This window comes from Scophthalmus maximus, chromosome 1 (assembly GCF_022379125.1).
Source record: "Scophthalmus maximus strain ysfricsl-2021 chromosome 1, ASM2237912v1, whole genome shotgun sequence".
Lineage (NCBI taxonomy): Eukaryota > Metazoa > Chordata > Actinopteri > Pleuronectiformes > Scophthalmidae > Scophthalmus > Scophthalmus maximus.
This window is the reverse complement of record NC_061515.1, coordinates 19603294-19625003: the sequence shown is the minus strand read 5'-3', so window position 1 is coordinate 19625003 and position 21710 is coordinate 19603294. Positions and strand designations below refer to the sequence as shown.

The 21710-nt window shown below is 43.1% G+C and overlaps 1 protein-coding gene across 1 annotated transcript; it reads right to left on the bottom strand.

Moving 5' to 3' along the window:
- Positions 1-376: 376 nt before the first annotated feature.
- On the bottom strand, positions 377-7589 carry arpc2 (actin related protein 2/3 complex, subunit 2). Its single transcript, XM_035629638.2, has 10 exons — positions 7359-7589; positions 6169-6203; positions 5480-5592; positions 4141-4186; positions 3722-3908; positions 3378-3471; positions 2961-3087; positions 2742-2842; positions 1882-1982; positions 377-859 (listed from the first exon to the last, which is right to left on the bottom strand). Exons 1-10 carry the CDS (start codon positions 7430-7432, stop codon positions 838-840), a joined length of 900 nt encoding a protein of 299 aa, XP_035485531.1. The 5' UTR covers positions 7433-7589; the 3' UTR covers positions 377-837.
- Positions 7590-21710: the final 14121 nt, after the last annotated feature.

Genomic DNA, 21710 nt, shown 5'->3' with positions numbered 1-21710 from the left:
AAATTCTAAATTTGACTAGAAATAAATAAAACACGTGGAACGAGTGATACAGAAACAAGGTGTTTTTTAACTGCTTTAAAAAGACTGTGAAATTTCTCAACCAATACAGAACCGCGTAAACCTCAAACTAAAGTTTAGAGATCATCAAAACAATGTACGTGAATTAGAAGGTTAGTAAATTAATAGAATATATTTTCTAAGAGCCTTAAAAACAAATTAGAAAATGATGACACACCTCTAAGGTGAGGATTTCAAATACAGAAAGGTAAATATGTAAAGTTCATGCAAACCTCTTTTTTTTTCGTCGAATCTGTGCCATTACACATTTCCACGTAAAAACGGATTAATGCGCGCAATAATAATTTTACTAGAGAGATACTTTTTTGTAAGAGTGATTTATTTTACTTTTTTCAAATGACAATGGTACAGACGACATGACAGCACAGGGAGGGAGGAGGGGAGGACTGAGATCCTTGTGGTGAGGGGGTCAAGGGGCAAGCAAGAGTACCAAATGGAGTAAAAGATATTGTATCAAAAATGTCCTTTTTTTTTCTCTTTTCATATATATATTTATATAGGACTAATAATTCTCTTTAACTAAGCATAGCAAGGAATGCCCGTGTTTCCATTTATCTTGAGCCTTGGCTTTCTCTAAGTAGAGCCAACATTATTATTCATTAAAATAAAAATGAAGACCGGACACATTTGGGGAGGGTGGGGCTGGGCAGGGACATTTAGAGGCATCCTGGAGTCCTGTCCGTTGTGGCGTTGAGTCTCAGTGTGGCGCGTTGGGGTGTGTCCACCGGGGTTTGGATTTTTCTGATGGGGGGGTCGGCCTCAGCGGGAGAAGGTCTTTCCACTGAAAAAAATACATACATAAAAAATCAAAGAAAGACATGTCAAAGAAGCTGGTTCCATTAGCTGCTGGCTGTAGTTTCATATTCAGACAGGAGACTGGTATCAGTCCTCATCAACTTTTCTATCTTTGTGAAACAGATTTCTGTTTGTTCGTCTGGCTGCCAAGGGCACTGAAAGCTCCGTCAACATACTTGGCAATTCAAATTTGAGACGTCTGTCTCATGTCTTCGTCAAACATGACACTTCCATTTCGGTTGTACATTATGTGTAGTTCAAGTTTGTTTTGTACCTTGTTGCCAAACCTATGATTTTTTTGTGACATGTTTCAATTACTCGAAAAACTCACAAAGATAGAAACTGCGGAGGCTCCCTGCTTATTCCAGTGACACATTAACCATAGAACAAAGACTCTCTGTGCTCAGACTATATACATCTCTGATTGTTTTGAGTATTTGTGGCTGTTGGGAGGTTTTTAGCCAAGTGTAGAACTGTAAAAGAAAGCTGCCACACACACAAACACACACACACACACACACACACACACACACACACACACACACACACACACACACACACACACACACACACACACACACACACACACACACACACACACACACACACACACACACACACACACACACACACACACACACACACACACACACCTCAAAAACACACAAAGACCCAGAGCTGCAGATTGCAGTCAACTCATAAAGCAGAGAAAATGCTTCCATCTTAAAAACGCAGAGATAATGTATCTCAGGACTAAGTCTGTCATGTTTCAAATCCAAAACATTCATGAGGCGTCTCAAACAAAAGACCTGCAGCAGTGCTAAAGTCTTCGTTTAAGATCTGAACAGTGGAACAGGCGAGAGAGGAGGCTTAACACATTGGGATTAAATAAGCACCTGGATCTAAATACTATCATCTGATTCATGGCATCCTTCAAACAGTGACTGTGAATGTGAGTAAATGGTGTGGAAACAGAAGATGGGTGTCAGGTGGGCAGAGGCTGCTTACGAGATGGTCTTCATCTCCTTCTTCTCGGCGTCGGGTCGAGCGCGGTTCAGCACCTTGAGGAAGTCCGACGTCTTGGCCCTCATGCGTGTGTGGATGTAGGCCTGCGGAAGAGACGTGGACATGACTGACGGTGACTCTCGGCATTGACCTTTTAAAATAGACGCCGGGCTTTTATCCGTTTCTGGTGTCAACACTGTCAGATGTTAAACACGGTGTGATGCAGGGGGGCGACTTATTTTGACAGTGTGTATTCCCACAAGTTCTCAAGGTGAAACCACCCACGCCCAGCCTATAAATCTGTCCGCTGTGACACCCACACACCCACGCCGACTCCCTCTTGTCTGAGGCAGAGGCATCCGGCACCATTAGCTGCTGTCTGAGCACCAGATGCTTATGACACAACACAAACACACGCCTCTCAAAAACAAGAACTGCCTTTGATTTGGGTTTACAGCTGAGAAGAGTCCTTGTGAGGATCGTGACTCATTTTTGTCATGCACACACACACGCGCTGCCCTAAAACCTGAATGACCACTGAAGGTGGTAGAGCAAGTCTTCTTCAAGTGGGGCCTTCCTTCCTGTGGCTGGACTATTGTGGAGACGAAACAGCACGTACCATTTCAGGGGAGAACATTATGTGACTTGCTGTCCCCTCTAATTAATGGAGACTTTCAGCTTTTAGCCTCCTGAACATTTACTTAGTTATAGCGGAAAATATTTCAGCTAAGCCCAAACCCTCATGAGATCCAAGAGCTCAGAGATTAGCAAAAGCTAAAGCCAGTATCTGTCCAAACAATAAATGAAGCTACAAATATTCCAAAAATGACTCATGAGAACATTTAGAATGTCATTGAACTGACCTTGGAGCACTTTATGTGGTAGTGCAGGTAGTCCCTGAAGGTGTGGATGAGGTTGATGGTGTTGTCTCTGGCATTGGTGTTGGTGTGACGTGGGAACAGGACTGGGGGAAAAAGTCACGACAAAGCAAAAATGTCAACATAAAAATAAGGGAACTTTGCTTTTTACCAGCACCAGCTGCAATGGATCGGGAAGCGTTTGTAACTGAGTGGATTGCTCACCGAAGGTGATGTATCCGATGTTGTCCCCGACGGCGGCGTCCGTGTCTTTCAGCTCCAACGGCGGCTCCCGGTGGCTGAACAGCACCTGGGGGGCTGTGTGGCTGGCTCGCCGACCCTCTTTGAATTCCTTCACGCAGAAAGTGTGAGTTATGTCTGATCTGTGATCATTTGATTTTATTAAGATATGACTCAGTTGGTGTGTTTGCAGCTTTTTTTTGGCATTCATTTGCTGACACTAGTTGTATTGTTATTTGCACCAAAACGGTATATTGTAATATTGTAGTCAGAAATGACTACTAATATCTATTAAAGTCTGAACAATATTACATGGCACTTTAACACTAAAGAATATGATTGGATACACCATTTTTGTTCTCAGCAGGGGTCAGTGTAATAGTTTCATGCGGCCTCACAGACCTGCATGAAGACTTTGCCGATGATGACATCGTCATCGTCTTTGAACACTGTGCTGAACACAACCGTGACTCGGTCCTTCTTGGCCTCCACGTACCTAAGAAGGCGCATCAATGAGGATTACCACAAAAATTAACACAACACCCAACATATGTTATCATTGACTTTCAGAGTAGAATTCTGTAAAATAGTTCCCAAGCTAGAAAAACCTAGAACATGTTTTGTGATACCATAAACTGTCTCATGGCTCAGTTTAAAAATTCTCTGCATTTTTAAAGGTTTCTCTGGGCCTTTACATGAGACACTCTAGCTCAAAACTAGAAACACACATCTCCGACCACACATACATGGACTCGTCGTCTCTGTAGTGGACCACGGCCCTCGACTCGCCCTCTCGTCCCTCTTCCTGGAACTTGAAGTACTTCTCAAACACAGAGGCGAAGCAGTTCCTCTTGAGCATCCCCGCCTGGTGGATGACCTCGTCTTTGTTGGCTGGCAGCGCGTCCAGGTCGTAGAGGAGGGACACGTTGTAGCCTGCGGGGACGGTGAAGGGAGATTTGAGTCAGTCTACACTTTTACATTTAATGAACATGTGACATACTAATTCAGACAGGATAAATGTTCTAGAGAGACACACTTGTATCTAAAGCTTTCCATACTGTATCAGTGTCCTGTTGGTGGAACTTTGCTGACATTAGATGTCAAATAGCTCAGAAGGCTGTCACCGTTTTCTAAAAAGGAGAACAGTAACTTTCTGAGAACTTACCAGACTCTGTTGAGACCAGGAAATTCCCATAGACCCTCTTGAGTAGCTGAAATTAAAAAAGATTTACTTGTATCGCACTTCTCTAAATGCATATTTAGAAAGACTGAAACAAAACAACAAAAGAAATAAATGAAAAACAGATAATGTATATTATACAATACCAACTTTATAATAGGCCCTGATGCTTTCCCGATTAAATAAAAAAGTATCCCAAACATCTTTTGAATTTCAAAAGCACGTCAGATAGCCTCTGGGAATCCTCAGAGAATAATAAGTCATCTGGAGTTAATTGAAGGGGTTTAGATTTACAGCATGCAGCTCCACTGTAATGGATACCTGTCATTGTGGTATGAAGGGACGTGGACAGGAATATGCAAAACAAGCTCAGGAGTGGTAATAAGTGTGGCAGTCGACATTCTTCCAAATTTTAATCTGAGCAGTATTTCTGCAAAGTACGTTAACTGAGAACTGATAAGAATGTGTGAGAATAAACAAACCATGCCCCCCCACCCCTCCTGCGAGTGATTTCCAACTAGACTTTTCACCGACAGAGTAACTGAATGTGACACGGCTGAACCGCTCACTCATCCCTCCGCTGTTGAGTTTGAGGGAACAGTGAGGGAAGACGCTGGACGGCAGCCAACTACATACATACACAGTGTGGCCACTGCCCGCAGTCAGCACTTCCTCGCCTGGGGTGAGACACACAAACTCACTTCCTGTTTCTGCCAGAATCCGCTGCAGCTGCTTGCTTCCTTACATGGCAGCAGAGCTCTTACGGCAGAGAGGCGTTGTGAGTGTGTGTGTGTGTGTGTGTGTGAAGACACTAATCATGGCCTCATCCTGCATTTCTTTGGGATTCTTTTTTATTGGTTGCTTTGATTTATTAGTGACAACATTCTAACTGCTGTGGCAGTGTATGTTTGCTGCCGTTTTAAACAGCTCACCTGCAGTTGAAAGAAATATTGTCGATAAAATCAAAAGTATACAATCAAAAGCAACTGCTGACCTCTCAGAAGATCACCAGTGGGTTTTTTTGCACAGACCTAGAGAACATCTCAGCTCTTCAAATACGATGGCATAATTTCAGATATTAAAAGGGTATTCTAGGACTTGCAGACACGCTAAATTATTTTGGATGAGAAGTTAAAGTATGTGCACCTGCTAAAGGATGTGTAAGAACTGACAGCTGGTGAGGCCCCAATTCTGTCTAGGCACAAATAAACATTTTCCAGGCTCTTTGTTTATGTTCCTCCCTCATTCTCTTCCATTTTACGTGTGTGTGTGTGTGTGTGTGTGTGTGTGTGTGTGTGTGTGTGTGTGTGTGTGTGTGTGTTACTTCGTCAGCTCCATGCTCCTGCAGTTCCTTGTAGAACTTCAGGGAGATGCTGACCATGACTTTGGTCTTGTCCCCATTGGGGTTGGAGATGTGATACAAGACGCCATCGAAATCTGTAGTTTGGAAGAACATCACGAATTAACGATGAAACAATTCATTACAATAATGGTATCTTTACTCATGCTGGTACACAAGATTATTTCAGTCAATTTCACATGCGAGAACGAAGACTTTGTGCCATTTAGCGGTGATCACTGGCAGGGCTGAAAATGTGCAACATGCAAATTGCATCATAGGAAGATAACTGGTCGAATGATGGCAACAATAAGCAGAGCTAAAAATCTGTATCACAGCCCAGTATCTGCGAAAAAATAAACATTCAAAATACAAAAGGTATGCAAAATACAAAAAGCTACCACACAAAAAATACAGGAAACATGCAGAAGACAAGGTAAAAAATACAGGGATAGAAAGGACAACTGTGGTGCATGTTAGTTTTCTTGATGCAGAACTATTCATCTCAGCTGTCAAACATATGTAAACTAACTATCTCAACGACAATGGGCACATTACTAACAAGGTGCTGGACTTCATCATGGCACTAAGAAGGCATTTCTAAATCAAAGACTTCCAAAGAAGCTGCAGAGAGTAAATAACACCCTGTCACATAACATGTCGCATAATCTCACCTGCAAACGTCACATCGACGGCCTCTGGTTTGGTTCTGCGAGGAGACAAAATCAGAAAATATTCAAGTCATTACTTGATAAGGCCACCAATTTAAATTAATATAGATTTATTTTCATACAGTTAATATATCAGAACCACTCGCACAATAGAGATGAAACATTTATATTTGATCGATAACATCATTTGCACATTAATAATCCTTCAACAGATGCCATAGTAAGTTGAAAACCTGATTCATGTCACGCTCTGTTGTTGTTGATATAATTTCTAAATGTCCAATTGAATCACTTTCAATGAATCACCTCGATAATGTGGTCTTTTTATTGTAAACGAGCAGAAGTACAGCAGCGTGTTAACACTTCATGAAGCTTGATGCTGCAGAGTAACAGTGTGTCTACTGCGGCAGCTCCGCTGTGCACAGACTTGACTCGGCTTGACTGCGGGAATGCGGAAGCTGCAGAGACACAGGGGCGATGGTTAGTTAGCTGACTGTACATGGGGCCGCCGACCTGCCTCTGTGCAAAGCAAATTTTATTGAGGAGAACCACCGAGTTCAATGTGGAATGAAGAGGCCTAGCGCTGCTAAAGACGGACATGAGCACGTTCTGTCATCTTGTTTTGTCTAAAGCTCCTTAGAAGATGCATTTCACACTGGGAGGGAATCCTACTTTAATCCCTTTATCAAATGGAATGTCTTCATATCGAAAAGATCGTTTGTGTTTTTACATCAGTCCCTCCCTTAATTGATACTCTAGCTAACGCGCATTAGCGCCACTGCGCTCGGATAACGGAACTTGTTATGTTCTGCAAACTCGTAAAAACATGTTTAAACGTCGTGTTTAATATTGGTGAGGTCATCGGCATTGTTGGAGCTGAAATGTGTTGCCATTTTACTTCCGCCGGGGCGAGATCAAATTAATTGTGGTGACATTCTTTGGCACAGCGCTGACCGTGCAAGACACACCCCAGCTCCGGGCAAACCAGCCGCGGAGGACCAGTGAGGCAATTCACTCTGTATTGTCCCATTTCGTTTACACGCAAAAGACCAGCTAGTGGACATAGAGCAAAGCATCGACCCTTTAACGGCTGCTTCATTTAAAATGTAGGCGTCGTCTTGACTTGAAAAAGCTAAATGGGGAAGCTAGCTTGGCGCTAGCAGCGCTAGCCAGGTGTAACAATGATTTCTCACCCGTTGGATGCGCCGTCGAACTTCAACGTCAGCGTCTCCTCTATAATGCGGTTATTGATTTCTAACAGGATCATTGCCGCGGACCACCGGTGTCGAGGAGAAGGGGGAAAGATTGGATGGAGCTATGTGTTGGGATCAGACGCTTTGTGTCAGATTCTGCGATTTTTTTCCTGTCTTGACAGACCAGACCGCTTCTGTCGAGGCTGCTTCCGCCTGTCACTTCCGCGTTTTACACTCAGGACCCCGTAGGAGGAGAGGGCGGCCGCGATGTTGCCTGTAATAAATTGGTAATGACAATTATGCAGCAGTGGAATATACATTATTTATTTAAGTACTATTAATGGAATATTTAAATGTACCTATACTCGCTATGCAATACACAATATTGTATTTTACATTGCAATCTAATTAATAAATCTATAGTGATTATTAAACCCTGGGGTGGTTTAATAAAGGTGGTTTTAACCTTCTGCAACAGTAATGATGTTTGCATTAGTAATAATCTTTCTCAAACAGGTAATTCTGCTGTTGTGCCTGGACATTGGTGAAAGTACCATTTGTCTAAGCAATATAATTGATTAAGTTATTGATCAGTTGATTCAGTCTCATTTACAACCTCTGACCGGTAGAACTCCAAATCCTTCAACCTCTGCTAACTACCAAGGTGGTGAATCTGGTGGTATTTATTTATTTATTTATTAATCAGAATTCCAAATTGATAGTGGGCATATTGTAAATGAGACTGAATCAATTGGTTGGCTATCATTTCCCCTTCCTTTGAAGGGTGTTGCCTTGATAAACTTTTATATTAATTAAAGTTATTATTTTATATTAACCTTTTTTAATATTAATATTTTATTATTTTGGTAGCCATAACTGATCAATTATATTGCTTAAACAAATGGTACTTTCACCAATGTCCAGGCACAACATAATGGTGCCCCGTGTGAGGCCGGATATATTTGGCAATTACTCATGAATGTGCAATATTAAATTCTAATATTTTGGCCAATACAAATGTGAAATCTAGGACTTTTAACTTCAACAAAAGTTTTTACATTCAACACCACTTGTCTACGACAGGAGTAGCAGTACTTGCAAACTAGTACATTGTGGTTAGAGTTGATTTTATTCTTTAAACCTAGCTAAGACACTGAGGAAATTCAGTTATTAATAGCTACTCTTTTAAGTCCCATGGTTACAACAAGAACTTGCTATTGTTGCTGATTGTCCAGTTTAGCCTACACTATAGAAAGTGAATGCTGTCAGAATTGTCTATTAATTCCAGTCCTTCCTTTTCCCTTTTTATTTTAGTCACAGCATGCTAGCGGACGTGTGAACTATAGAGAGCATTTGAATGGTTGTTACTGCCTTGCATTTCAGCCCAAGTAAGAAATAGAGAAAGAGAGAGAGAGAGCCACAGCATGTTACCAGCCCTGTGATATGTTGTACCTTGCTGTTACTGCCACGTGTTCCAGCATGAGTAAACTTTAAAATAATCCCCTAATTTTGACTTTCAGACATATCAGTTAGTGCAATTTTGGGTAGGCCAACTTCCCATCACATTGTTTTGTTAAGTTAGTGTAAAGACCCATACTACACTACCAGGTGTCTGCTAAAGCTCCACAATAGCCAATTAGCTTTAGATAACACCTCATCCCACACAACAATGGAGAACCCCTGTGTAGAGGCAGTTTGTTCCTTCCCTTGAACAGACCCTTAACCCAGGCTACTCTGAATTCATCAGTAAGTTGAATTTCAGTGAGTGTGGGAAAGAAATAGACTCACTACTGAACAACAGGTGCGATACAAAGTGTATCTAAAGGCCCATTGTTAAGATGTTTGTTTCTGATTTTTCCCAGGCAAAACAACCTTGCCTTTCAGAGCAAATCAGCATTAGAAGTGGAGGTAGATTCCCTAAGAGCGCAAAATGCTAGTTTGCTCCACGAAGTTAAGACAGTTAATAGGAAATCCCTATGCTACTTAGAAGACCTGCACTCAGCAGAGTTAGAACTCTGCTCACACAAGGAGGAATTGTTTAGGCTAAGAGCAGAAGGTCCTCCCCAACGTCAGTCGCTCAATTCAATTTTATTTGTATAGCGCCATATCACAACATACATTGTCTCAAGGCACTTTACATAGTGAGGTCAATATTACAATATTACAGGGGAAAACCCAACAAATCCCAATATGAGCAAAGCACTTGGTGACGGTGGGGAGAAAAAACTCCCTTTTAACAGAAGGAAATTTCTGACAGAACCAGACTCAGTTTGAGAAGTGTATTTTCCATTTGCCATGTCCACCAGCTGCGCAGGGAAAGACATTCCCAAAACAGAAGCAGTAGAAGGCCATATGCAGAAATTTTGGCCCAGAACGGTGACCATCCAATTGTCAGGCCAGATGATGATTTCATAATCTCTGACCAGAGTCTGCCAGACAGCCTCTGAATGCGCCTCTGACTGCAGCTTTACAGAGCGTTACAGCCCAGAACCAAGAGTTAAGAACTCTAAGCACAAGAGCGCCAGAGTTCGCTTCTCACAGTACTGACAGTGCTCACTTCTTTTCTTGCAGTTATGTAGGCTAGCTTGAGTTTGTCAGCAACAGCAGCAAATTCAACAATTTTAAATCTAGTAATAGCCCTCTTATTACTCGAGAAACGTTCAAACTTAAGTCTGACTTAGACATTACAGTCCTACTCTGCAAACTAGACTTTTACAATTCTTGTTTTGTTTGTTTCTAACCCTATCCAACACAATCATAGGACATTACAGACACCTTAGGAAACTCAAAGCCATATCCTAAGTGCCACTAACCCTAGCAAATTAACATATCTGACATTCCTGTTCCTACTAACCTAATGACACAGGTTATGTATTTTGTACTATGCCATTCTTATGATTGTGTTCTGTAACTTGTAAAATGTCTTTGCTTAGCCAAGATAGATAGGGTTGACAAATGCCCACATGTTACGAACCAAATTAATTGACAAATGATCTCTGCCGACAATGGACTGTACATGCAGATGTGCGCTCTCAGCATCACACGTCAAGTGCAATCCTGCGACCAAAGGGGGTTTGTAGAGTTCTTCATAAAATGGAGGACCTGATCATTTGGTCCTTTGTTCCAAAGACAAAGGAACAGACTGGAAAACTCTGACGCCCAGAATGCTTCACTTATCACAACTTAGTGTGAACTCTCCTCCAAGCTCCAGCTGACATTTGTCACTGTGTGCCCCAGACCCCAGGGGGTCATCAGGCCCATAAAACCCCAGCACACTCATCTTTTCACTCTCTTCCTGCCTCTAACTTCAAGGAGACAACACTCTCTTCTAGGTCTTCAGCTATCGAATATTTTAGTATTGTATTCTACTGAAAAAATCCTTTGATTAATCAAGTAATCGGATAAAACATATTTTTGCTTGGTTGAAGAGCAATTATAAATACACAAGAGAAAATAAGACATTTCACTTAATAACGAACGACCAATTGGTTTCCTTTTTTAGATAAACAGTTTCATTTCTTAAATTCACAAGAAACTGTATTTTTCTTCTGTTTTGAAACATTTGCAAACACAAATAGAAATATATAAACCACAAATAAAAATAAATTAAATAAAAATACCATTTCTTTAACTATTTCTCGTAAGTATCAAAAATATAAAGCATTAATAAATAAATAAAAAGGCATAAACATTGCCTTTAACAACTTAACTTGCAACAACAGGCAAGAACATTTGAACAGGAACTTGGAACCATGTGTGTGTGTGTGTGTGTGTGTGTGTGTGTGTGTGTGTGTGTGTGTGTGTGTGTGTGTGTGTATGTGTGCGCGCAAATCTTTAAAGGAGCACATGATTGCAATGAAGGAAAGTGAGCATGTCAACGTGCTCAGGGCTGAGGCTTGCCCTCTTCTTTGAAGCAATCTTACCTGCAGCTGAAAACAGACGCTCTGATGGCATGGATGTGGCTGGAATACACAGCAGAGACCTTGCCTGTTTTGCCAGTGTTGGATAGCGCGCTGCATTCTTTTCCCACCAAGTCAGTGGATTCTCCTTCTTGGCCAGGGACTCATCTTATTCTTCGTCACTTGTGGTGGAGTCTGAGTCGAAGAATGATATAGCCCTCTTGGCATGTGCTGCTGGTGGGGAGTCCTGTGCTATGCTGGATGCTCCATGGTTAACTGCAGTGGGCTGCCTCACTTGCTGTTTGGAAGCAAGTGCCATGGCTTGTACTGCGCTTTGGACCTTGAATACTTCGTCAGCAGGCAAGAACCTCAGTTTTTGAAACCTGGGATCCAAAGCAGCAGCAAGCAGGGTGATGTTTGAAGATTCAGGAGTAAAGTCCACAGTTAGTCCTTCCCATCGTTCTGTTGCCCGTTCTGTTGCATGAGTCTGGAATGACCTCACAGGTGCAGTCTCAAGTTCAGGCCTCTGTATGTTCTGCTTACCTTTGTGCACAAGATGTGGAAATGCATAGAGTGTGACATATTGTTGTCCACTCAGAAACACTGTAGCTTATTCAAAGGGCTCAAGGATGTGGTTCAGCTCCTCAATCAGGTTCCACTGTTCAGGTTTGAGGTCCATGTAGTGTTTCCCTCTGTGGGTTACTGCTTGGTCGGAGAGTGTGGCAGTCACCGGCCATCTCTGTTCTTGTAGTTTGGACAACATGGTGTAGGTGCTGTTCCAGCGTGTGCAGACATCTTGCACCAGCATGTTCTCCTTGACACCCATTTGTTTCTGCTTGTCCTTCAACTTGGCGCATGCCTGTTCACTTTTTTTAAAGTGTTCAACAAGGCTTCTTGCAGCCGCGACACACTTGGAGATAGCCTGGTGGCTCTTCAGAGAGCTTTGCACAACCAAGTTGAGGGTGTGCCCTGCACAACGCACTGATGCCCATCCTTGCCTTTCTCACAAAATCTTTGCTGCTGCTATGACATTAGCGCCATTGTCGTGGACGAGAGCCTTGATTTTCTCTGCTGGAATGTCAAATTTGGTTATCACCTCCCCAATCCATTGTGCAATATTTGCAGCTCTGTGTCTCTCCTCAAGGGGCATCGTTGTCGGGCAGTGGGACACCATGTTCCAATTCTTCCCAAGATAGTGGCATGTCACCCCCATATAAGCCTCTGTTGCGATGCTCGTCCAAATATCAGTTGTGAGTGTAACACTCTCAGTCTCTTGCAGGGCCTACTTCATCATGGCTTTGACACCTTCATACTTTTTCTCCATCTGTTTTGTGAAGAAAGTTCTTGATGGAAGCTCACACTTGGGATGGAAAGTTGCTTTAAAACCGGCATCCTCCACCATGCTCAGTGGGCGCATGTCTGTGACTATCATGTTTAAAATGCTATTTGTTAGCTCAGCTGCTTGCTCGGGTCTACATAATGGCGCTGTGTAGATAAATTTGTCCATCCGAGACTGATGATTTACTGAAAAAGAAGAAAAATAATGATTAGTTAATTGACATTTCTGAGACTAAATGACATAATACAGTAGGTTCATGGTTGTGCATTTATGAACCCTAAACTTACAGCAGCTGACAAACACAGTATTGTCTGCTTGAAGTGACCAGCTACTTATTAGTGAGCTAAATTTGACAACTGCTCAGCTAACTATCATGTTTTAACTTTTCATCTTAACTCCACAGTGCTGTCTTTTTACAGATTAAATAAACCCTGTATGAAGTCACGTTAACCTTAAGGGCATACTTGTCACCATCGTAATAAACTTACCACACATTCGACAGTAGTCATAATTAAAAGAAACGTAGCCCTCCACAGGGCTAACGTTGTGTTAGTAAGGTACATTAACGTTAGCCCTCCATTAGCGCTGTTAGCCCTACACAGCGCCATTACGTTAATGTACCTTAACACATTAACCTTAATCTCATTGATTTGCGCTACTTTAATTTGACCTTGTGTCGTGTCCTCCGCTGAATTCTGGGTGTCTTCTGTGGAGATGCTGCAGCATCGAAGTTGTACTGTTGTTGTATGCAAGGGCCGTGTTACAACAAATACATGTCACCTTGTTCTCCTTTCTGTTCGTGTTCAGTCTGAAATGCTCCCACACTTTGGACATTTTCTGTCTTTTTCTATTGCGTCTTTCTTCTCTTTCGTCGTCATTATTGTTTTCCCTCGCCTCTTCCATCTTCCCGCTCCTTCAACCAAACATGTCCGCTTCCTCCTCCTTCTTCCTTTGCTTGGGTGACGTAAGCGTGTTGTGCCAAATTAAAAGTAGTCCGTGCCAAATACCGTGCTTTGAGCTTTACAATTAAATAAACGATTCCTCGAGGAAGAGAAAATTCCTCGATCATTTTTTGTAATCGAAGTATTCAAATTACTCGAGGAATCGTTTCACTCCTACTCTCTTCTTCTCCAACCTCTCAACGAAGAGCAAAGACCTCTCTTTCTCCTCTGGGAGAAACCACTGCTCTTGGGCCCTGACCTCCATGCAGGCCTTCAGAAGCAGACTAGTCAACTTCCACAGGCAGCGACACGAGAGCCTGCCAAAGGACCAACCAAGGCTGGAAAGTCTGGTTTTACATCAGTGGCAGACAAGTCTGGTCAATTGATCAAGCTCAGGATGTCACGAACGATACACGGTGGAACTGGACCCAAATGTAAGACACAACATGAGATAAAATATAACGTGATTTAATGTGTAATCTAATATATAGTGCAAGGTGCACGGGAGGCGGGGGTGGCGTGTCTTGGGTCTCAGTGGTGAGAAGTGGGTGGTGGTGAGCTCTCCAGAGCGTGCATTCCACAGTCCGAGTATGGTACGTGGCGTCAGGGTTAGTCTCAAGTGCTTGTCTTACCGTTGCCTCGATCTCCCAGGTCAGGGACGCCACCACACAGGACGTGGGAAGGATGGTGTCAGGTGCAGCTGATTCCTCCTCCACAGGACCAAACTGTCTTGACAGAGCATCAGGCTTGATATTCTTGCTGCCCGGACGATAGGTGAGGGAAAAATTTAACCGGCCGAAGAACAAGGCCCACCGGGCCTGACGAGAGTTCAAACGTTTGGCCGTCTGGATGTAGGCCAGTTTCTTGTGGTCTGTCCAGACCACAAACGGTGTCTCTGCTCCTTCTTCTCAGCAGGTGAGAGTTTTCTAGAGAAAAAAGCACAGGGATGTAACCTCTTATCACCTGCCGAGCGTTGTGAGAGCACCGCTCCACTGTCCGAAGCGTCCACCTCGACGATAAACTGGCTGGAGGGATCCGGTTGGATGAGAACAGGTGCTGATGAGAAGTACGCTTTAGGTCCATGAAAGCCTTCTCAGCAGCTTGGGACCAAACAAACGGTACAGAGGGAGAGGTTAGTCTGGTCATGGGTGCCACTACCTGGCTGTAGTTGCGGATAAACCGGCGGTAAAAATTAGCGAAACCCAAAAAACGTTGTAGCTGTATCCTGGAGGTGGGTGTAGGCCAATCCGTAACAGCCCGCACCTTGGCTGGGTCTGCCTTTACCCGCCCGCTTTCCACAATGTAGCCCAGAAAAGTCACTGAAGAGGCATGAAAGTCGCACTTCTCGGCTTTCACGTACAATTTTTTCTCCCTCAATCTCTGTAGGACCTGGCGAACGTGGGTAATATGTTCTGCAATGTTTCTTGAAAAGATGAGGATGTCGTCGAGGTAAACAAACACTGACCGGTTTAGCAGGTCTCTGAGGACGTCGTTTACCAGAGCTTGGAAAACTGCAGGCGCCTTACTCAGACCAAAAGGCATGACCAGGTATTTAAAGTGTCCGAGAGGTGTGTTGAAGGCGGTTTTCCACTCGTCTCCTTCACTCCAGATGGTATGCATTGCGGAGATCCAGCTTGGTGAAGACTGTGGCGCCATGTAGGGGTTCAAAAGCAGAGTTGATTAAAGGCAGAGGATATTTATCTTTCACGGTAATATTATTGAGCCCACGGAAGTCGATACAAGGCCTAAGGGTCTTATCCTTCTTGGACACAAAGAAAAACCCTGCATCCAGAGGAGAGGAGGAAGAACAACAGTCTATTTTGCAGTCATAGGGTCAATGAGGTGGTAAGGATTGGGCCTTTTCCTTACTGAACACCTCAGCCAGGTCATGGTAAATAGGAGGCACAGAGGACAAGTCAGGGGGTTCTGGGGGTAGAGACCTGGGAACACTGGTGCATCTAGTCTGAGCGGATCTGAGATACGAAGAATAGCAATAACTGCTCCAGCTGATAACCTTCCCTGCTGCCCAATCGATTACCGGATTGTGAGAGAGGAGCCAAGGCAGACCAAGTACCACTGGGGCATTAGCAGAGGGCATGATATGGAACCCTAGTAGCTCGTGATGGTTACCAGCTAACGATAGGGAAATCGGAACAGTCTCATCCTGCAGCTCTGGGGTCAGATCTACTAGGGGAGAGAGAAAACAGAGTTAGTGACATGTAATGTAGATACATGGGGGCAGAGAGAGAGAGAGAGAGATTGAAAAAAGTGGGAGAAGGAGAGAGATATAAAGAGAGAGAAAGAGGGAGAAGGAGAGAACGGTAGAGGGAGAAAGATGCTCATGATATAAGTTCCCCCAGCAGTCTAGGCCTATAACAGCATAATAAAGAAATGGTTTATTAAACACCTGAGCAGTTCTAACTATAAGCTTTATCAAAAAGGAAGGTTTTAAGTTTAACTTTAAATGTAGACAGGGTATCTGCATCCCTGACACAAACTGGGAGCTGGTTCCAGAGGAGAGGAGCCTGGTGGCTGAAGGCTCTGCCTCCCATTCTACTTTTACAGACTCTGGGAACCACAAGTAATCCTGCATTTACAGAGCGAAGTGATCTATTGGGATAATATGAAACTAGGAGCTCTGTAAGATATGATGGAGCTTGATTATTAAGGGCTTTGTAGGTAAGGAGCAGTATTTTGAATTCTATTCTGAATTTTACAGGAAGCCAATGCAGAGATTCTAACACTTGAGAAATATGATCTCTTTTTCTAGTTCCTGTCAGAACTCGTGCTGCGGCATTTTGGATTAGCTGGAGGCTTTTCACAGACTTATTGGGGCATCCTAGCAGTAATGAATTACAGTAGTCCAGTCTAGAAGTAACAAATGCATGGACTAGTTTTTCAGCATCCTTTTGAGATAGGATGTTTCTAATGTTCTTGATATTGCGCAGGTGAAAGAAGGCTGTCCTAGAGACTTGTTTTATGTGTGAGTCAAAGGACATGTCCTGGTCAAAGGTAACTCCAAGGTTTCTCACAGTAGAGCTGGAGGCCAAGGTAATGCCATCCAAAGTAACTAAATGATCAGATAATGTTTCTCTGAGGTGTTTAGGGCCGAGTATAATGACCTCAGTTTTTTCTGAATTTAGAAGTAAAAAATTATAAGTCATCCAGGCCTTTATGTCTTTAAGACAATCCTGAAGTTTGTCTACCTGATTAGTTTCATCTGGCTTTATAGATAAATACAGCTGAGTGTCATCAGCGTAGCAATGGAAATTGATGTGGCGTTTTCTTATAATATTGCCTAAAGGAAGCATATATAGAGTGAAAAGTATCGGTCCCAGTACAGAACCTTGAGGTACTCCATGTCTCACTTTTGTATGAATGGAAGATTTGTTATTAACGTTAACAAACTGAAATCTATCAGATAAGTAGGACTTAAACCATTCTAGTGCTGTTCCTTTAATCCCAATGTGTTCTAGTCTCTGTAACAGAATTTTGTGATCGATGGTATCAAATGCAGCACTAAGATCTAAAAGGACGAGAATAGAAACATATCCACTGTCTGAGGCCATGAGAAGGTCGTTGGTAACCTTCAGTAGTGCTGTTTCTGTACTATGATGTTTTCTAAAACCTGACTGAAAGTCTTCAAGCAGACTATTCCTGTGTAAATAGTCACATAACTGGTTAGCAACAGTTTTTTCAAGGATTTTAGAGATAAAGGGGAGGTTTGATATGGGTCTATAGTTAGCTAAGATATCTGGGTCCAGAGTCGTTTTTTTGAGCAGGGGTTTAACTACTGCCACCTTAAAGGCCTTTGGTACATAGCCTGTCAATATAGATAAATTGATCTGATCTAATATGGAATTATTAATTAAAGGTAATACATCCTTAAATAGCCTTGATGGAATAGGATCTAAAAGACAGGTTGATGACTTGGATGAAGTGACAATTGAAGTCAGCTCAGCCAGATCTATCTTATGTGTTGGGATTACTCACGGGCAGAGCCAAGAGTTGGGGAGCAGCCTTCTGGAACAGCCCGTTAACCGTTAACTCCACCTACCAACAGTTCACCGCGGAAATTACCTCTGTGTTCGACCACCCCATTACTAGCAGTGACACCAGCAATCTGCTGCTTAGCTTACGTCAGGGATCCGCAAGCGCCGCGGATTATTCAGTGGAATTCTGCACATTGGCTGCTGAAGTTGGGTGGGACGACGGGGCTCTACAGAGCATATTTTTGAAAGGGTTAAATGCGGAGATTAAGGACAGTTTGGTGGGAAGGTCCGAATCTAGTAATCTGCAGGAATTAATCTCTTTAGCGATCAAGATCGATAACAGGCTCAGAGAGAGACGCAGAGAAAGGAGAGCGTTACCTCAAGCTAAAACTGCCTCATTTACTCCAACCCATTTCTCTGGCCCCAGACATCTTATTCAGTCCTTGTCTTCCGCTGTTAATCACTCCCCTGTCACTTCCAAGGAGGAACCGATGCAATTAGGCCGTAATCACCTTACCCATGAGGAATGGAACCGGCGGTTCAGAGAGAGACTCTGCATCTATTGTGGGGAATTCAACCACCAACTGGTCTCCTGTCCCCCCCATTTAAACGCCCAGCCAGGAGAATTAATTTTGACGCTATTTTGAATTTTAATGGTAGAGATATAGCCATCAAGGCCTTCGTCGATTCAGGGGCTGATTCCAACATCATGGACACTGAACTGGTTAGGCAAAATCAGATCTCTACCATCCCCATTGACACACCCCTAGTGGTCAAAGCACTTAATGGCGATACACTAACTCACGTTTCCCATATTGACAGGCTATGTACCAAAGGCCTTTAAGGTGGCAGTAGTTAAACCCCTGCTCAAAAAAACGACTCTGGACCCAGATATCTTAGCTAACTATAGACCCATATCAAACCTCCCCTTTATCTCTAAAATCCTTGAAAAAACTGTTGCTAACCAGTTATGTGACTATTTACACAGGAATAGTCTGCTTGAAGACTTTCAGTCAGGTTTTAGAAAACATCATAGTACAGAAACAGCACTACTGAAGGTTACCAACGACCTTCTCATGGCCTCAGACAGTGGATATGTTTCTATTCTCGTCCTTTTAGATCTTAGTGCTGCATTTGATACCATCGATCACAAAATTCTGTTACAGAGACTAGAACACATTGGGATTAAAGGAACAGCACTAGAATGGTTTAAGTCCTACTTATCTGATAGATTTCAGTTTGTTAACGTTAATAACAAATCTTCCATTCATACAAAAGTGAGACATGGAGTACCTCAAGGTTCTGTACTGGGACCGATACTTTTCACTCTATATATGCTTCCTTTAGGCAATATTATAAGAAAACGCCACATCAATTTCCATTGCTACGCTGATGACACTCAGCTGTATGTATCTATAAAGCCAGATGAAACTAATCAGGTAGACAAACTTCAGGATTGTCTTAAAGACATAAAGGCCTGGATGACTTATAATTTTTTACTTCTAAATTCAGAAAAAACTGAGGTCATTATACTCGGCCCTAAACACCTCAGAGAAACATTATCTGATCATTTAGTTACTTTGGATGGCATTACCTTGGCCTCCAGCTCTACTGTGAGAAACCTTGGAGTTACCTTTGACCAGGACATGTCCTTTGACTCACACATAAAACAAGTCTCTAGGACAGCCTTCTTTCACCTGCGCAATATCAAGAACATTAGAAACATCCTATCTCAAAAGGATGCTGAAAAACTAGTCCATGCATTTGTTACTTCTAGACTGGACTACTGTAATTCATTACTGCTAGGATGCCCCAATAAGTCTGTGAAAAGCCTCCAGCTAATCCAAAATGCCGCAGCACGAGTTCTGACAGGAACTAGAAAAAGAGATCATATTTCTCAAGTGTTAGAATCTCTGCATTGGCTTCCTGTAAAATTCAGAATAGAATTCAAAATACTGCTCCTAACCTACAAAGCCCTTAATAATCAAGCTCCATCATATCTTACAGAGCTCCTAGTTTCATATTATCCCAATAGATCACTTCGCTCTGTAAATGCAGGATTACTTGTGGTTCCCAGAGTCTGTAAAAGTAGAATGGGAGGCAGAGCCTTCAGCCACCAGGCTCCTCTCCTCTGGAACCAGCTCCCAGTTTGTGTCAGGGATGCAGATACCCTGTCTACATTTAAAGTTAAACTTAAAACCTTCCTTTTTGATAAAGCTTATAGTTAGAACTGCTCAGGTGTTTAATAAACCATTTCTTTATTATGCTGTTATAGGCCTAGACTGCTGGGGGAACTTATATCATGAGCATCTTTCTCCCTCTACCGTTCTCTCCTTCTCCCTCTTTCTCTCTCTTTATATCTCTCTCCTTCTCCCACTTTTTTCAATCTCTCTCTCTCTCTCTCTCTGCCCCCATGTATCTACATTACATGTCACTAACTCTGTTTTCTCTCTCCCCTAGTAGATCTGACCCCAGAGCTGCAGGATCCAAACCCGTCATTATTATTATTACTATCATTATTATTAAGAACATCACTGTATTTATAAGTATCAGTTTTCACTAATTATAAGTATCAGTCTGGTAGAAATTAAAGCAACTGTTATACTACCCCCCCATCCCCCAATATGTTTACAGTACATGTCACTAACCCTGTTTGTGTTTTCTATCTCTCCTAGTGTATCTCTGACCCCAGAGCTGCAGGACCCAAACCCGTCATTATTATTGTTATTATTAGGGCCCGAGCACGAGGTGCGCGGACCTGGGGCATTGCATGCACCAGGGCCGCATGCACCGAGGTGCAAGGCCCTATTGTTTCCGTAAGGATTATTATTAGGGCCCGAGCACCGAGGTGCGCGGACCTGGGGCATTGCATGCACCAGGGCCGCATGCACCAGAGGTGCAAGGCCCTATTGTTTCCGTAAGGATTATTATTAGGGCCCGAGCACGAGGTGCGCGGACCTGGGGCATTGCATGCACCAGGGCCGCATGCACCGAGGTGCAAGGCCCTATTGTTTCCGTAAGGATTATTAGGGCCCGAGCACGAGGTGCGCGGACCTGGGGCATTGCATGCACCAGGGCCGCATGCACCGAGGTGCAAGGCCCTATTGTTTCCGTAAGGATTATTATTATTATTATTATTATTCTTATTTTTCAGCATCGTTCGCTCAATTTGCACCCTGTTCCCATATGGCGAAACGAAGAAAAATTGGCACACACGTCAGAAATTGCTCCCGCTACTCAGGCCCAGAGGCCCGGCACAAGTTGAGCCCCAGGGGCTCCATAGCGCCACCTTCTGTCACTTTGTCTTTTCGGGTGCATATAGCATCTGCTATAAATCAAAGGCGCATGGTCCAATCTGTGCGAGACTTCTCAGGCATGGTACCAGTCCCGCCCTCAACACATCGCCATGTTCGCATTGACCATAAGTCATAGCGCCACCTACTGACAACATAACGTCACAAATCCTACTTTTATTTCCCCTGCATTGCAGATTCATCTGATCCACCTCAAACTTACTCACAACAGTTATACCAATGGGCCGATGTCATATAAAAAATTCTGCGACGTTCCGTGCGACGCCCCCCCCGGGGGGTGTCCGACAAAACGTGCTAACGGCTAGCAAAATTGTGAACGTCATAACTCAACCATATTTGGTCATATCTCTACCAAACTTCTCAGGCATGATAGCAGTCCCGCCCTGAACAGATTCCCATGTCAATATTGGACATAGGTCATAGCGCCACCTAATGGTAGGAGGACGTTAAAAAATGTTACTTTTACGTCCTGCGCCTCGCAGGTTTACTGGAGCAACCTCAAATTTGGTCAGCTTAGTTGTGAGACAAGGCTGATATGATACCATGAAAATTTTGACCATGTGTCAAACACTGTTGCCATGGTGACGCTTTGTTCGCCATCAAATACGAATACATATTTGAGGCACTTATGATGCTTTGTTTCTCACGAAACTTGGCAGACATGTTCAGAGTGGCAAGTCGATATGTCCAATATGTGTCTTTTGTCCAATTGTGTCAAAATGGCTCCATAGCGCCCCCTACAACACTTAAAAGTCAATTATCCCACCTTTAAATTTGACGTAGAAGAACCAAATTCGGTGGGCTCATGTACCTTTCGACGACCTACCAAAAAGCCTCTTGGAGCAATTAGCTCCGCCCAACCGGAAG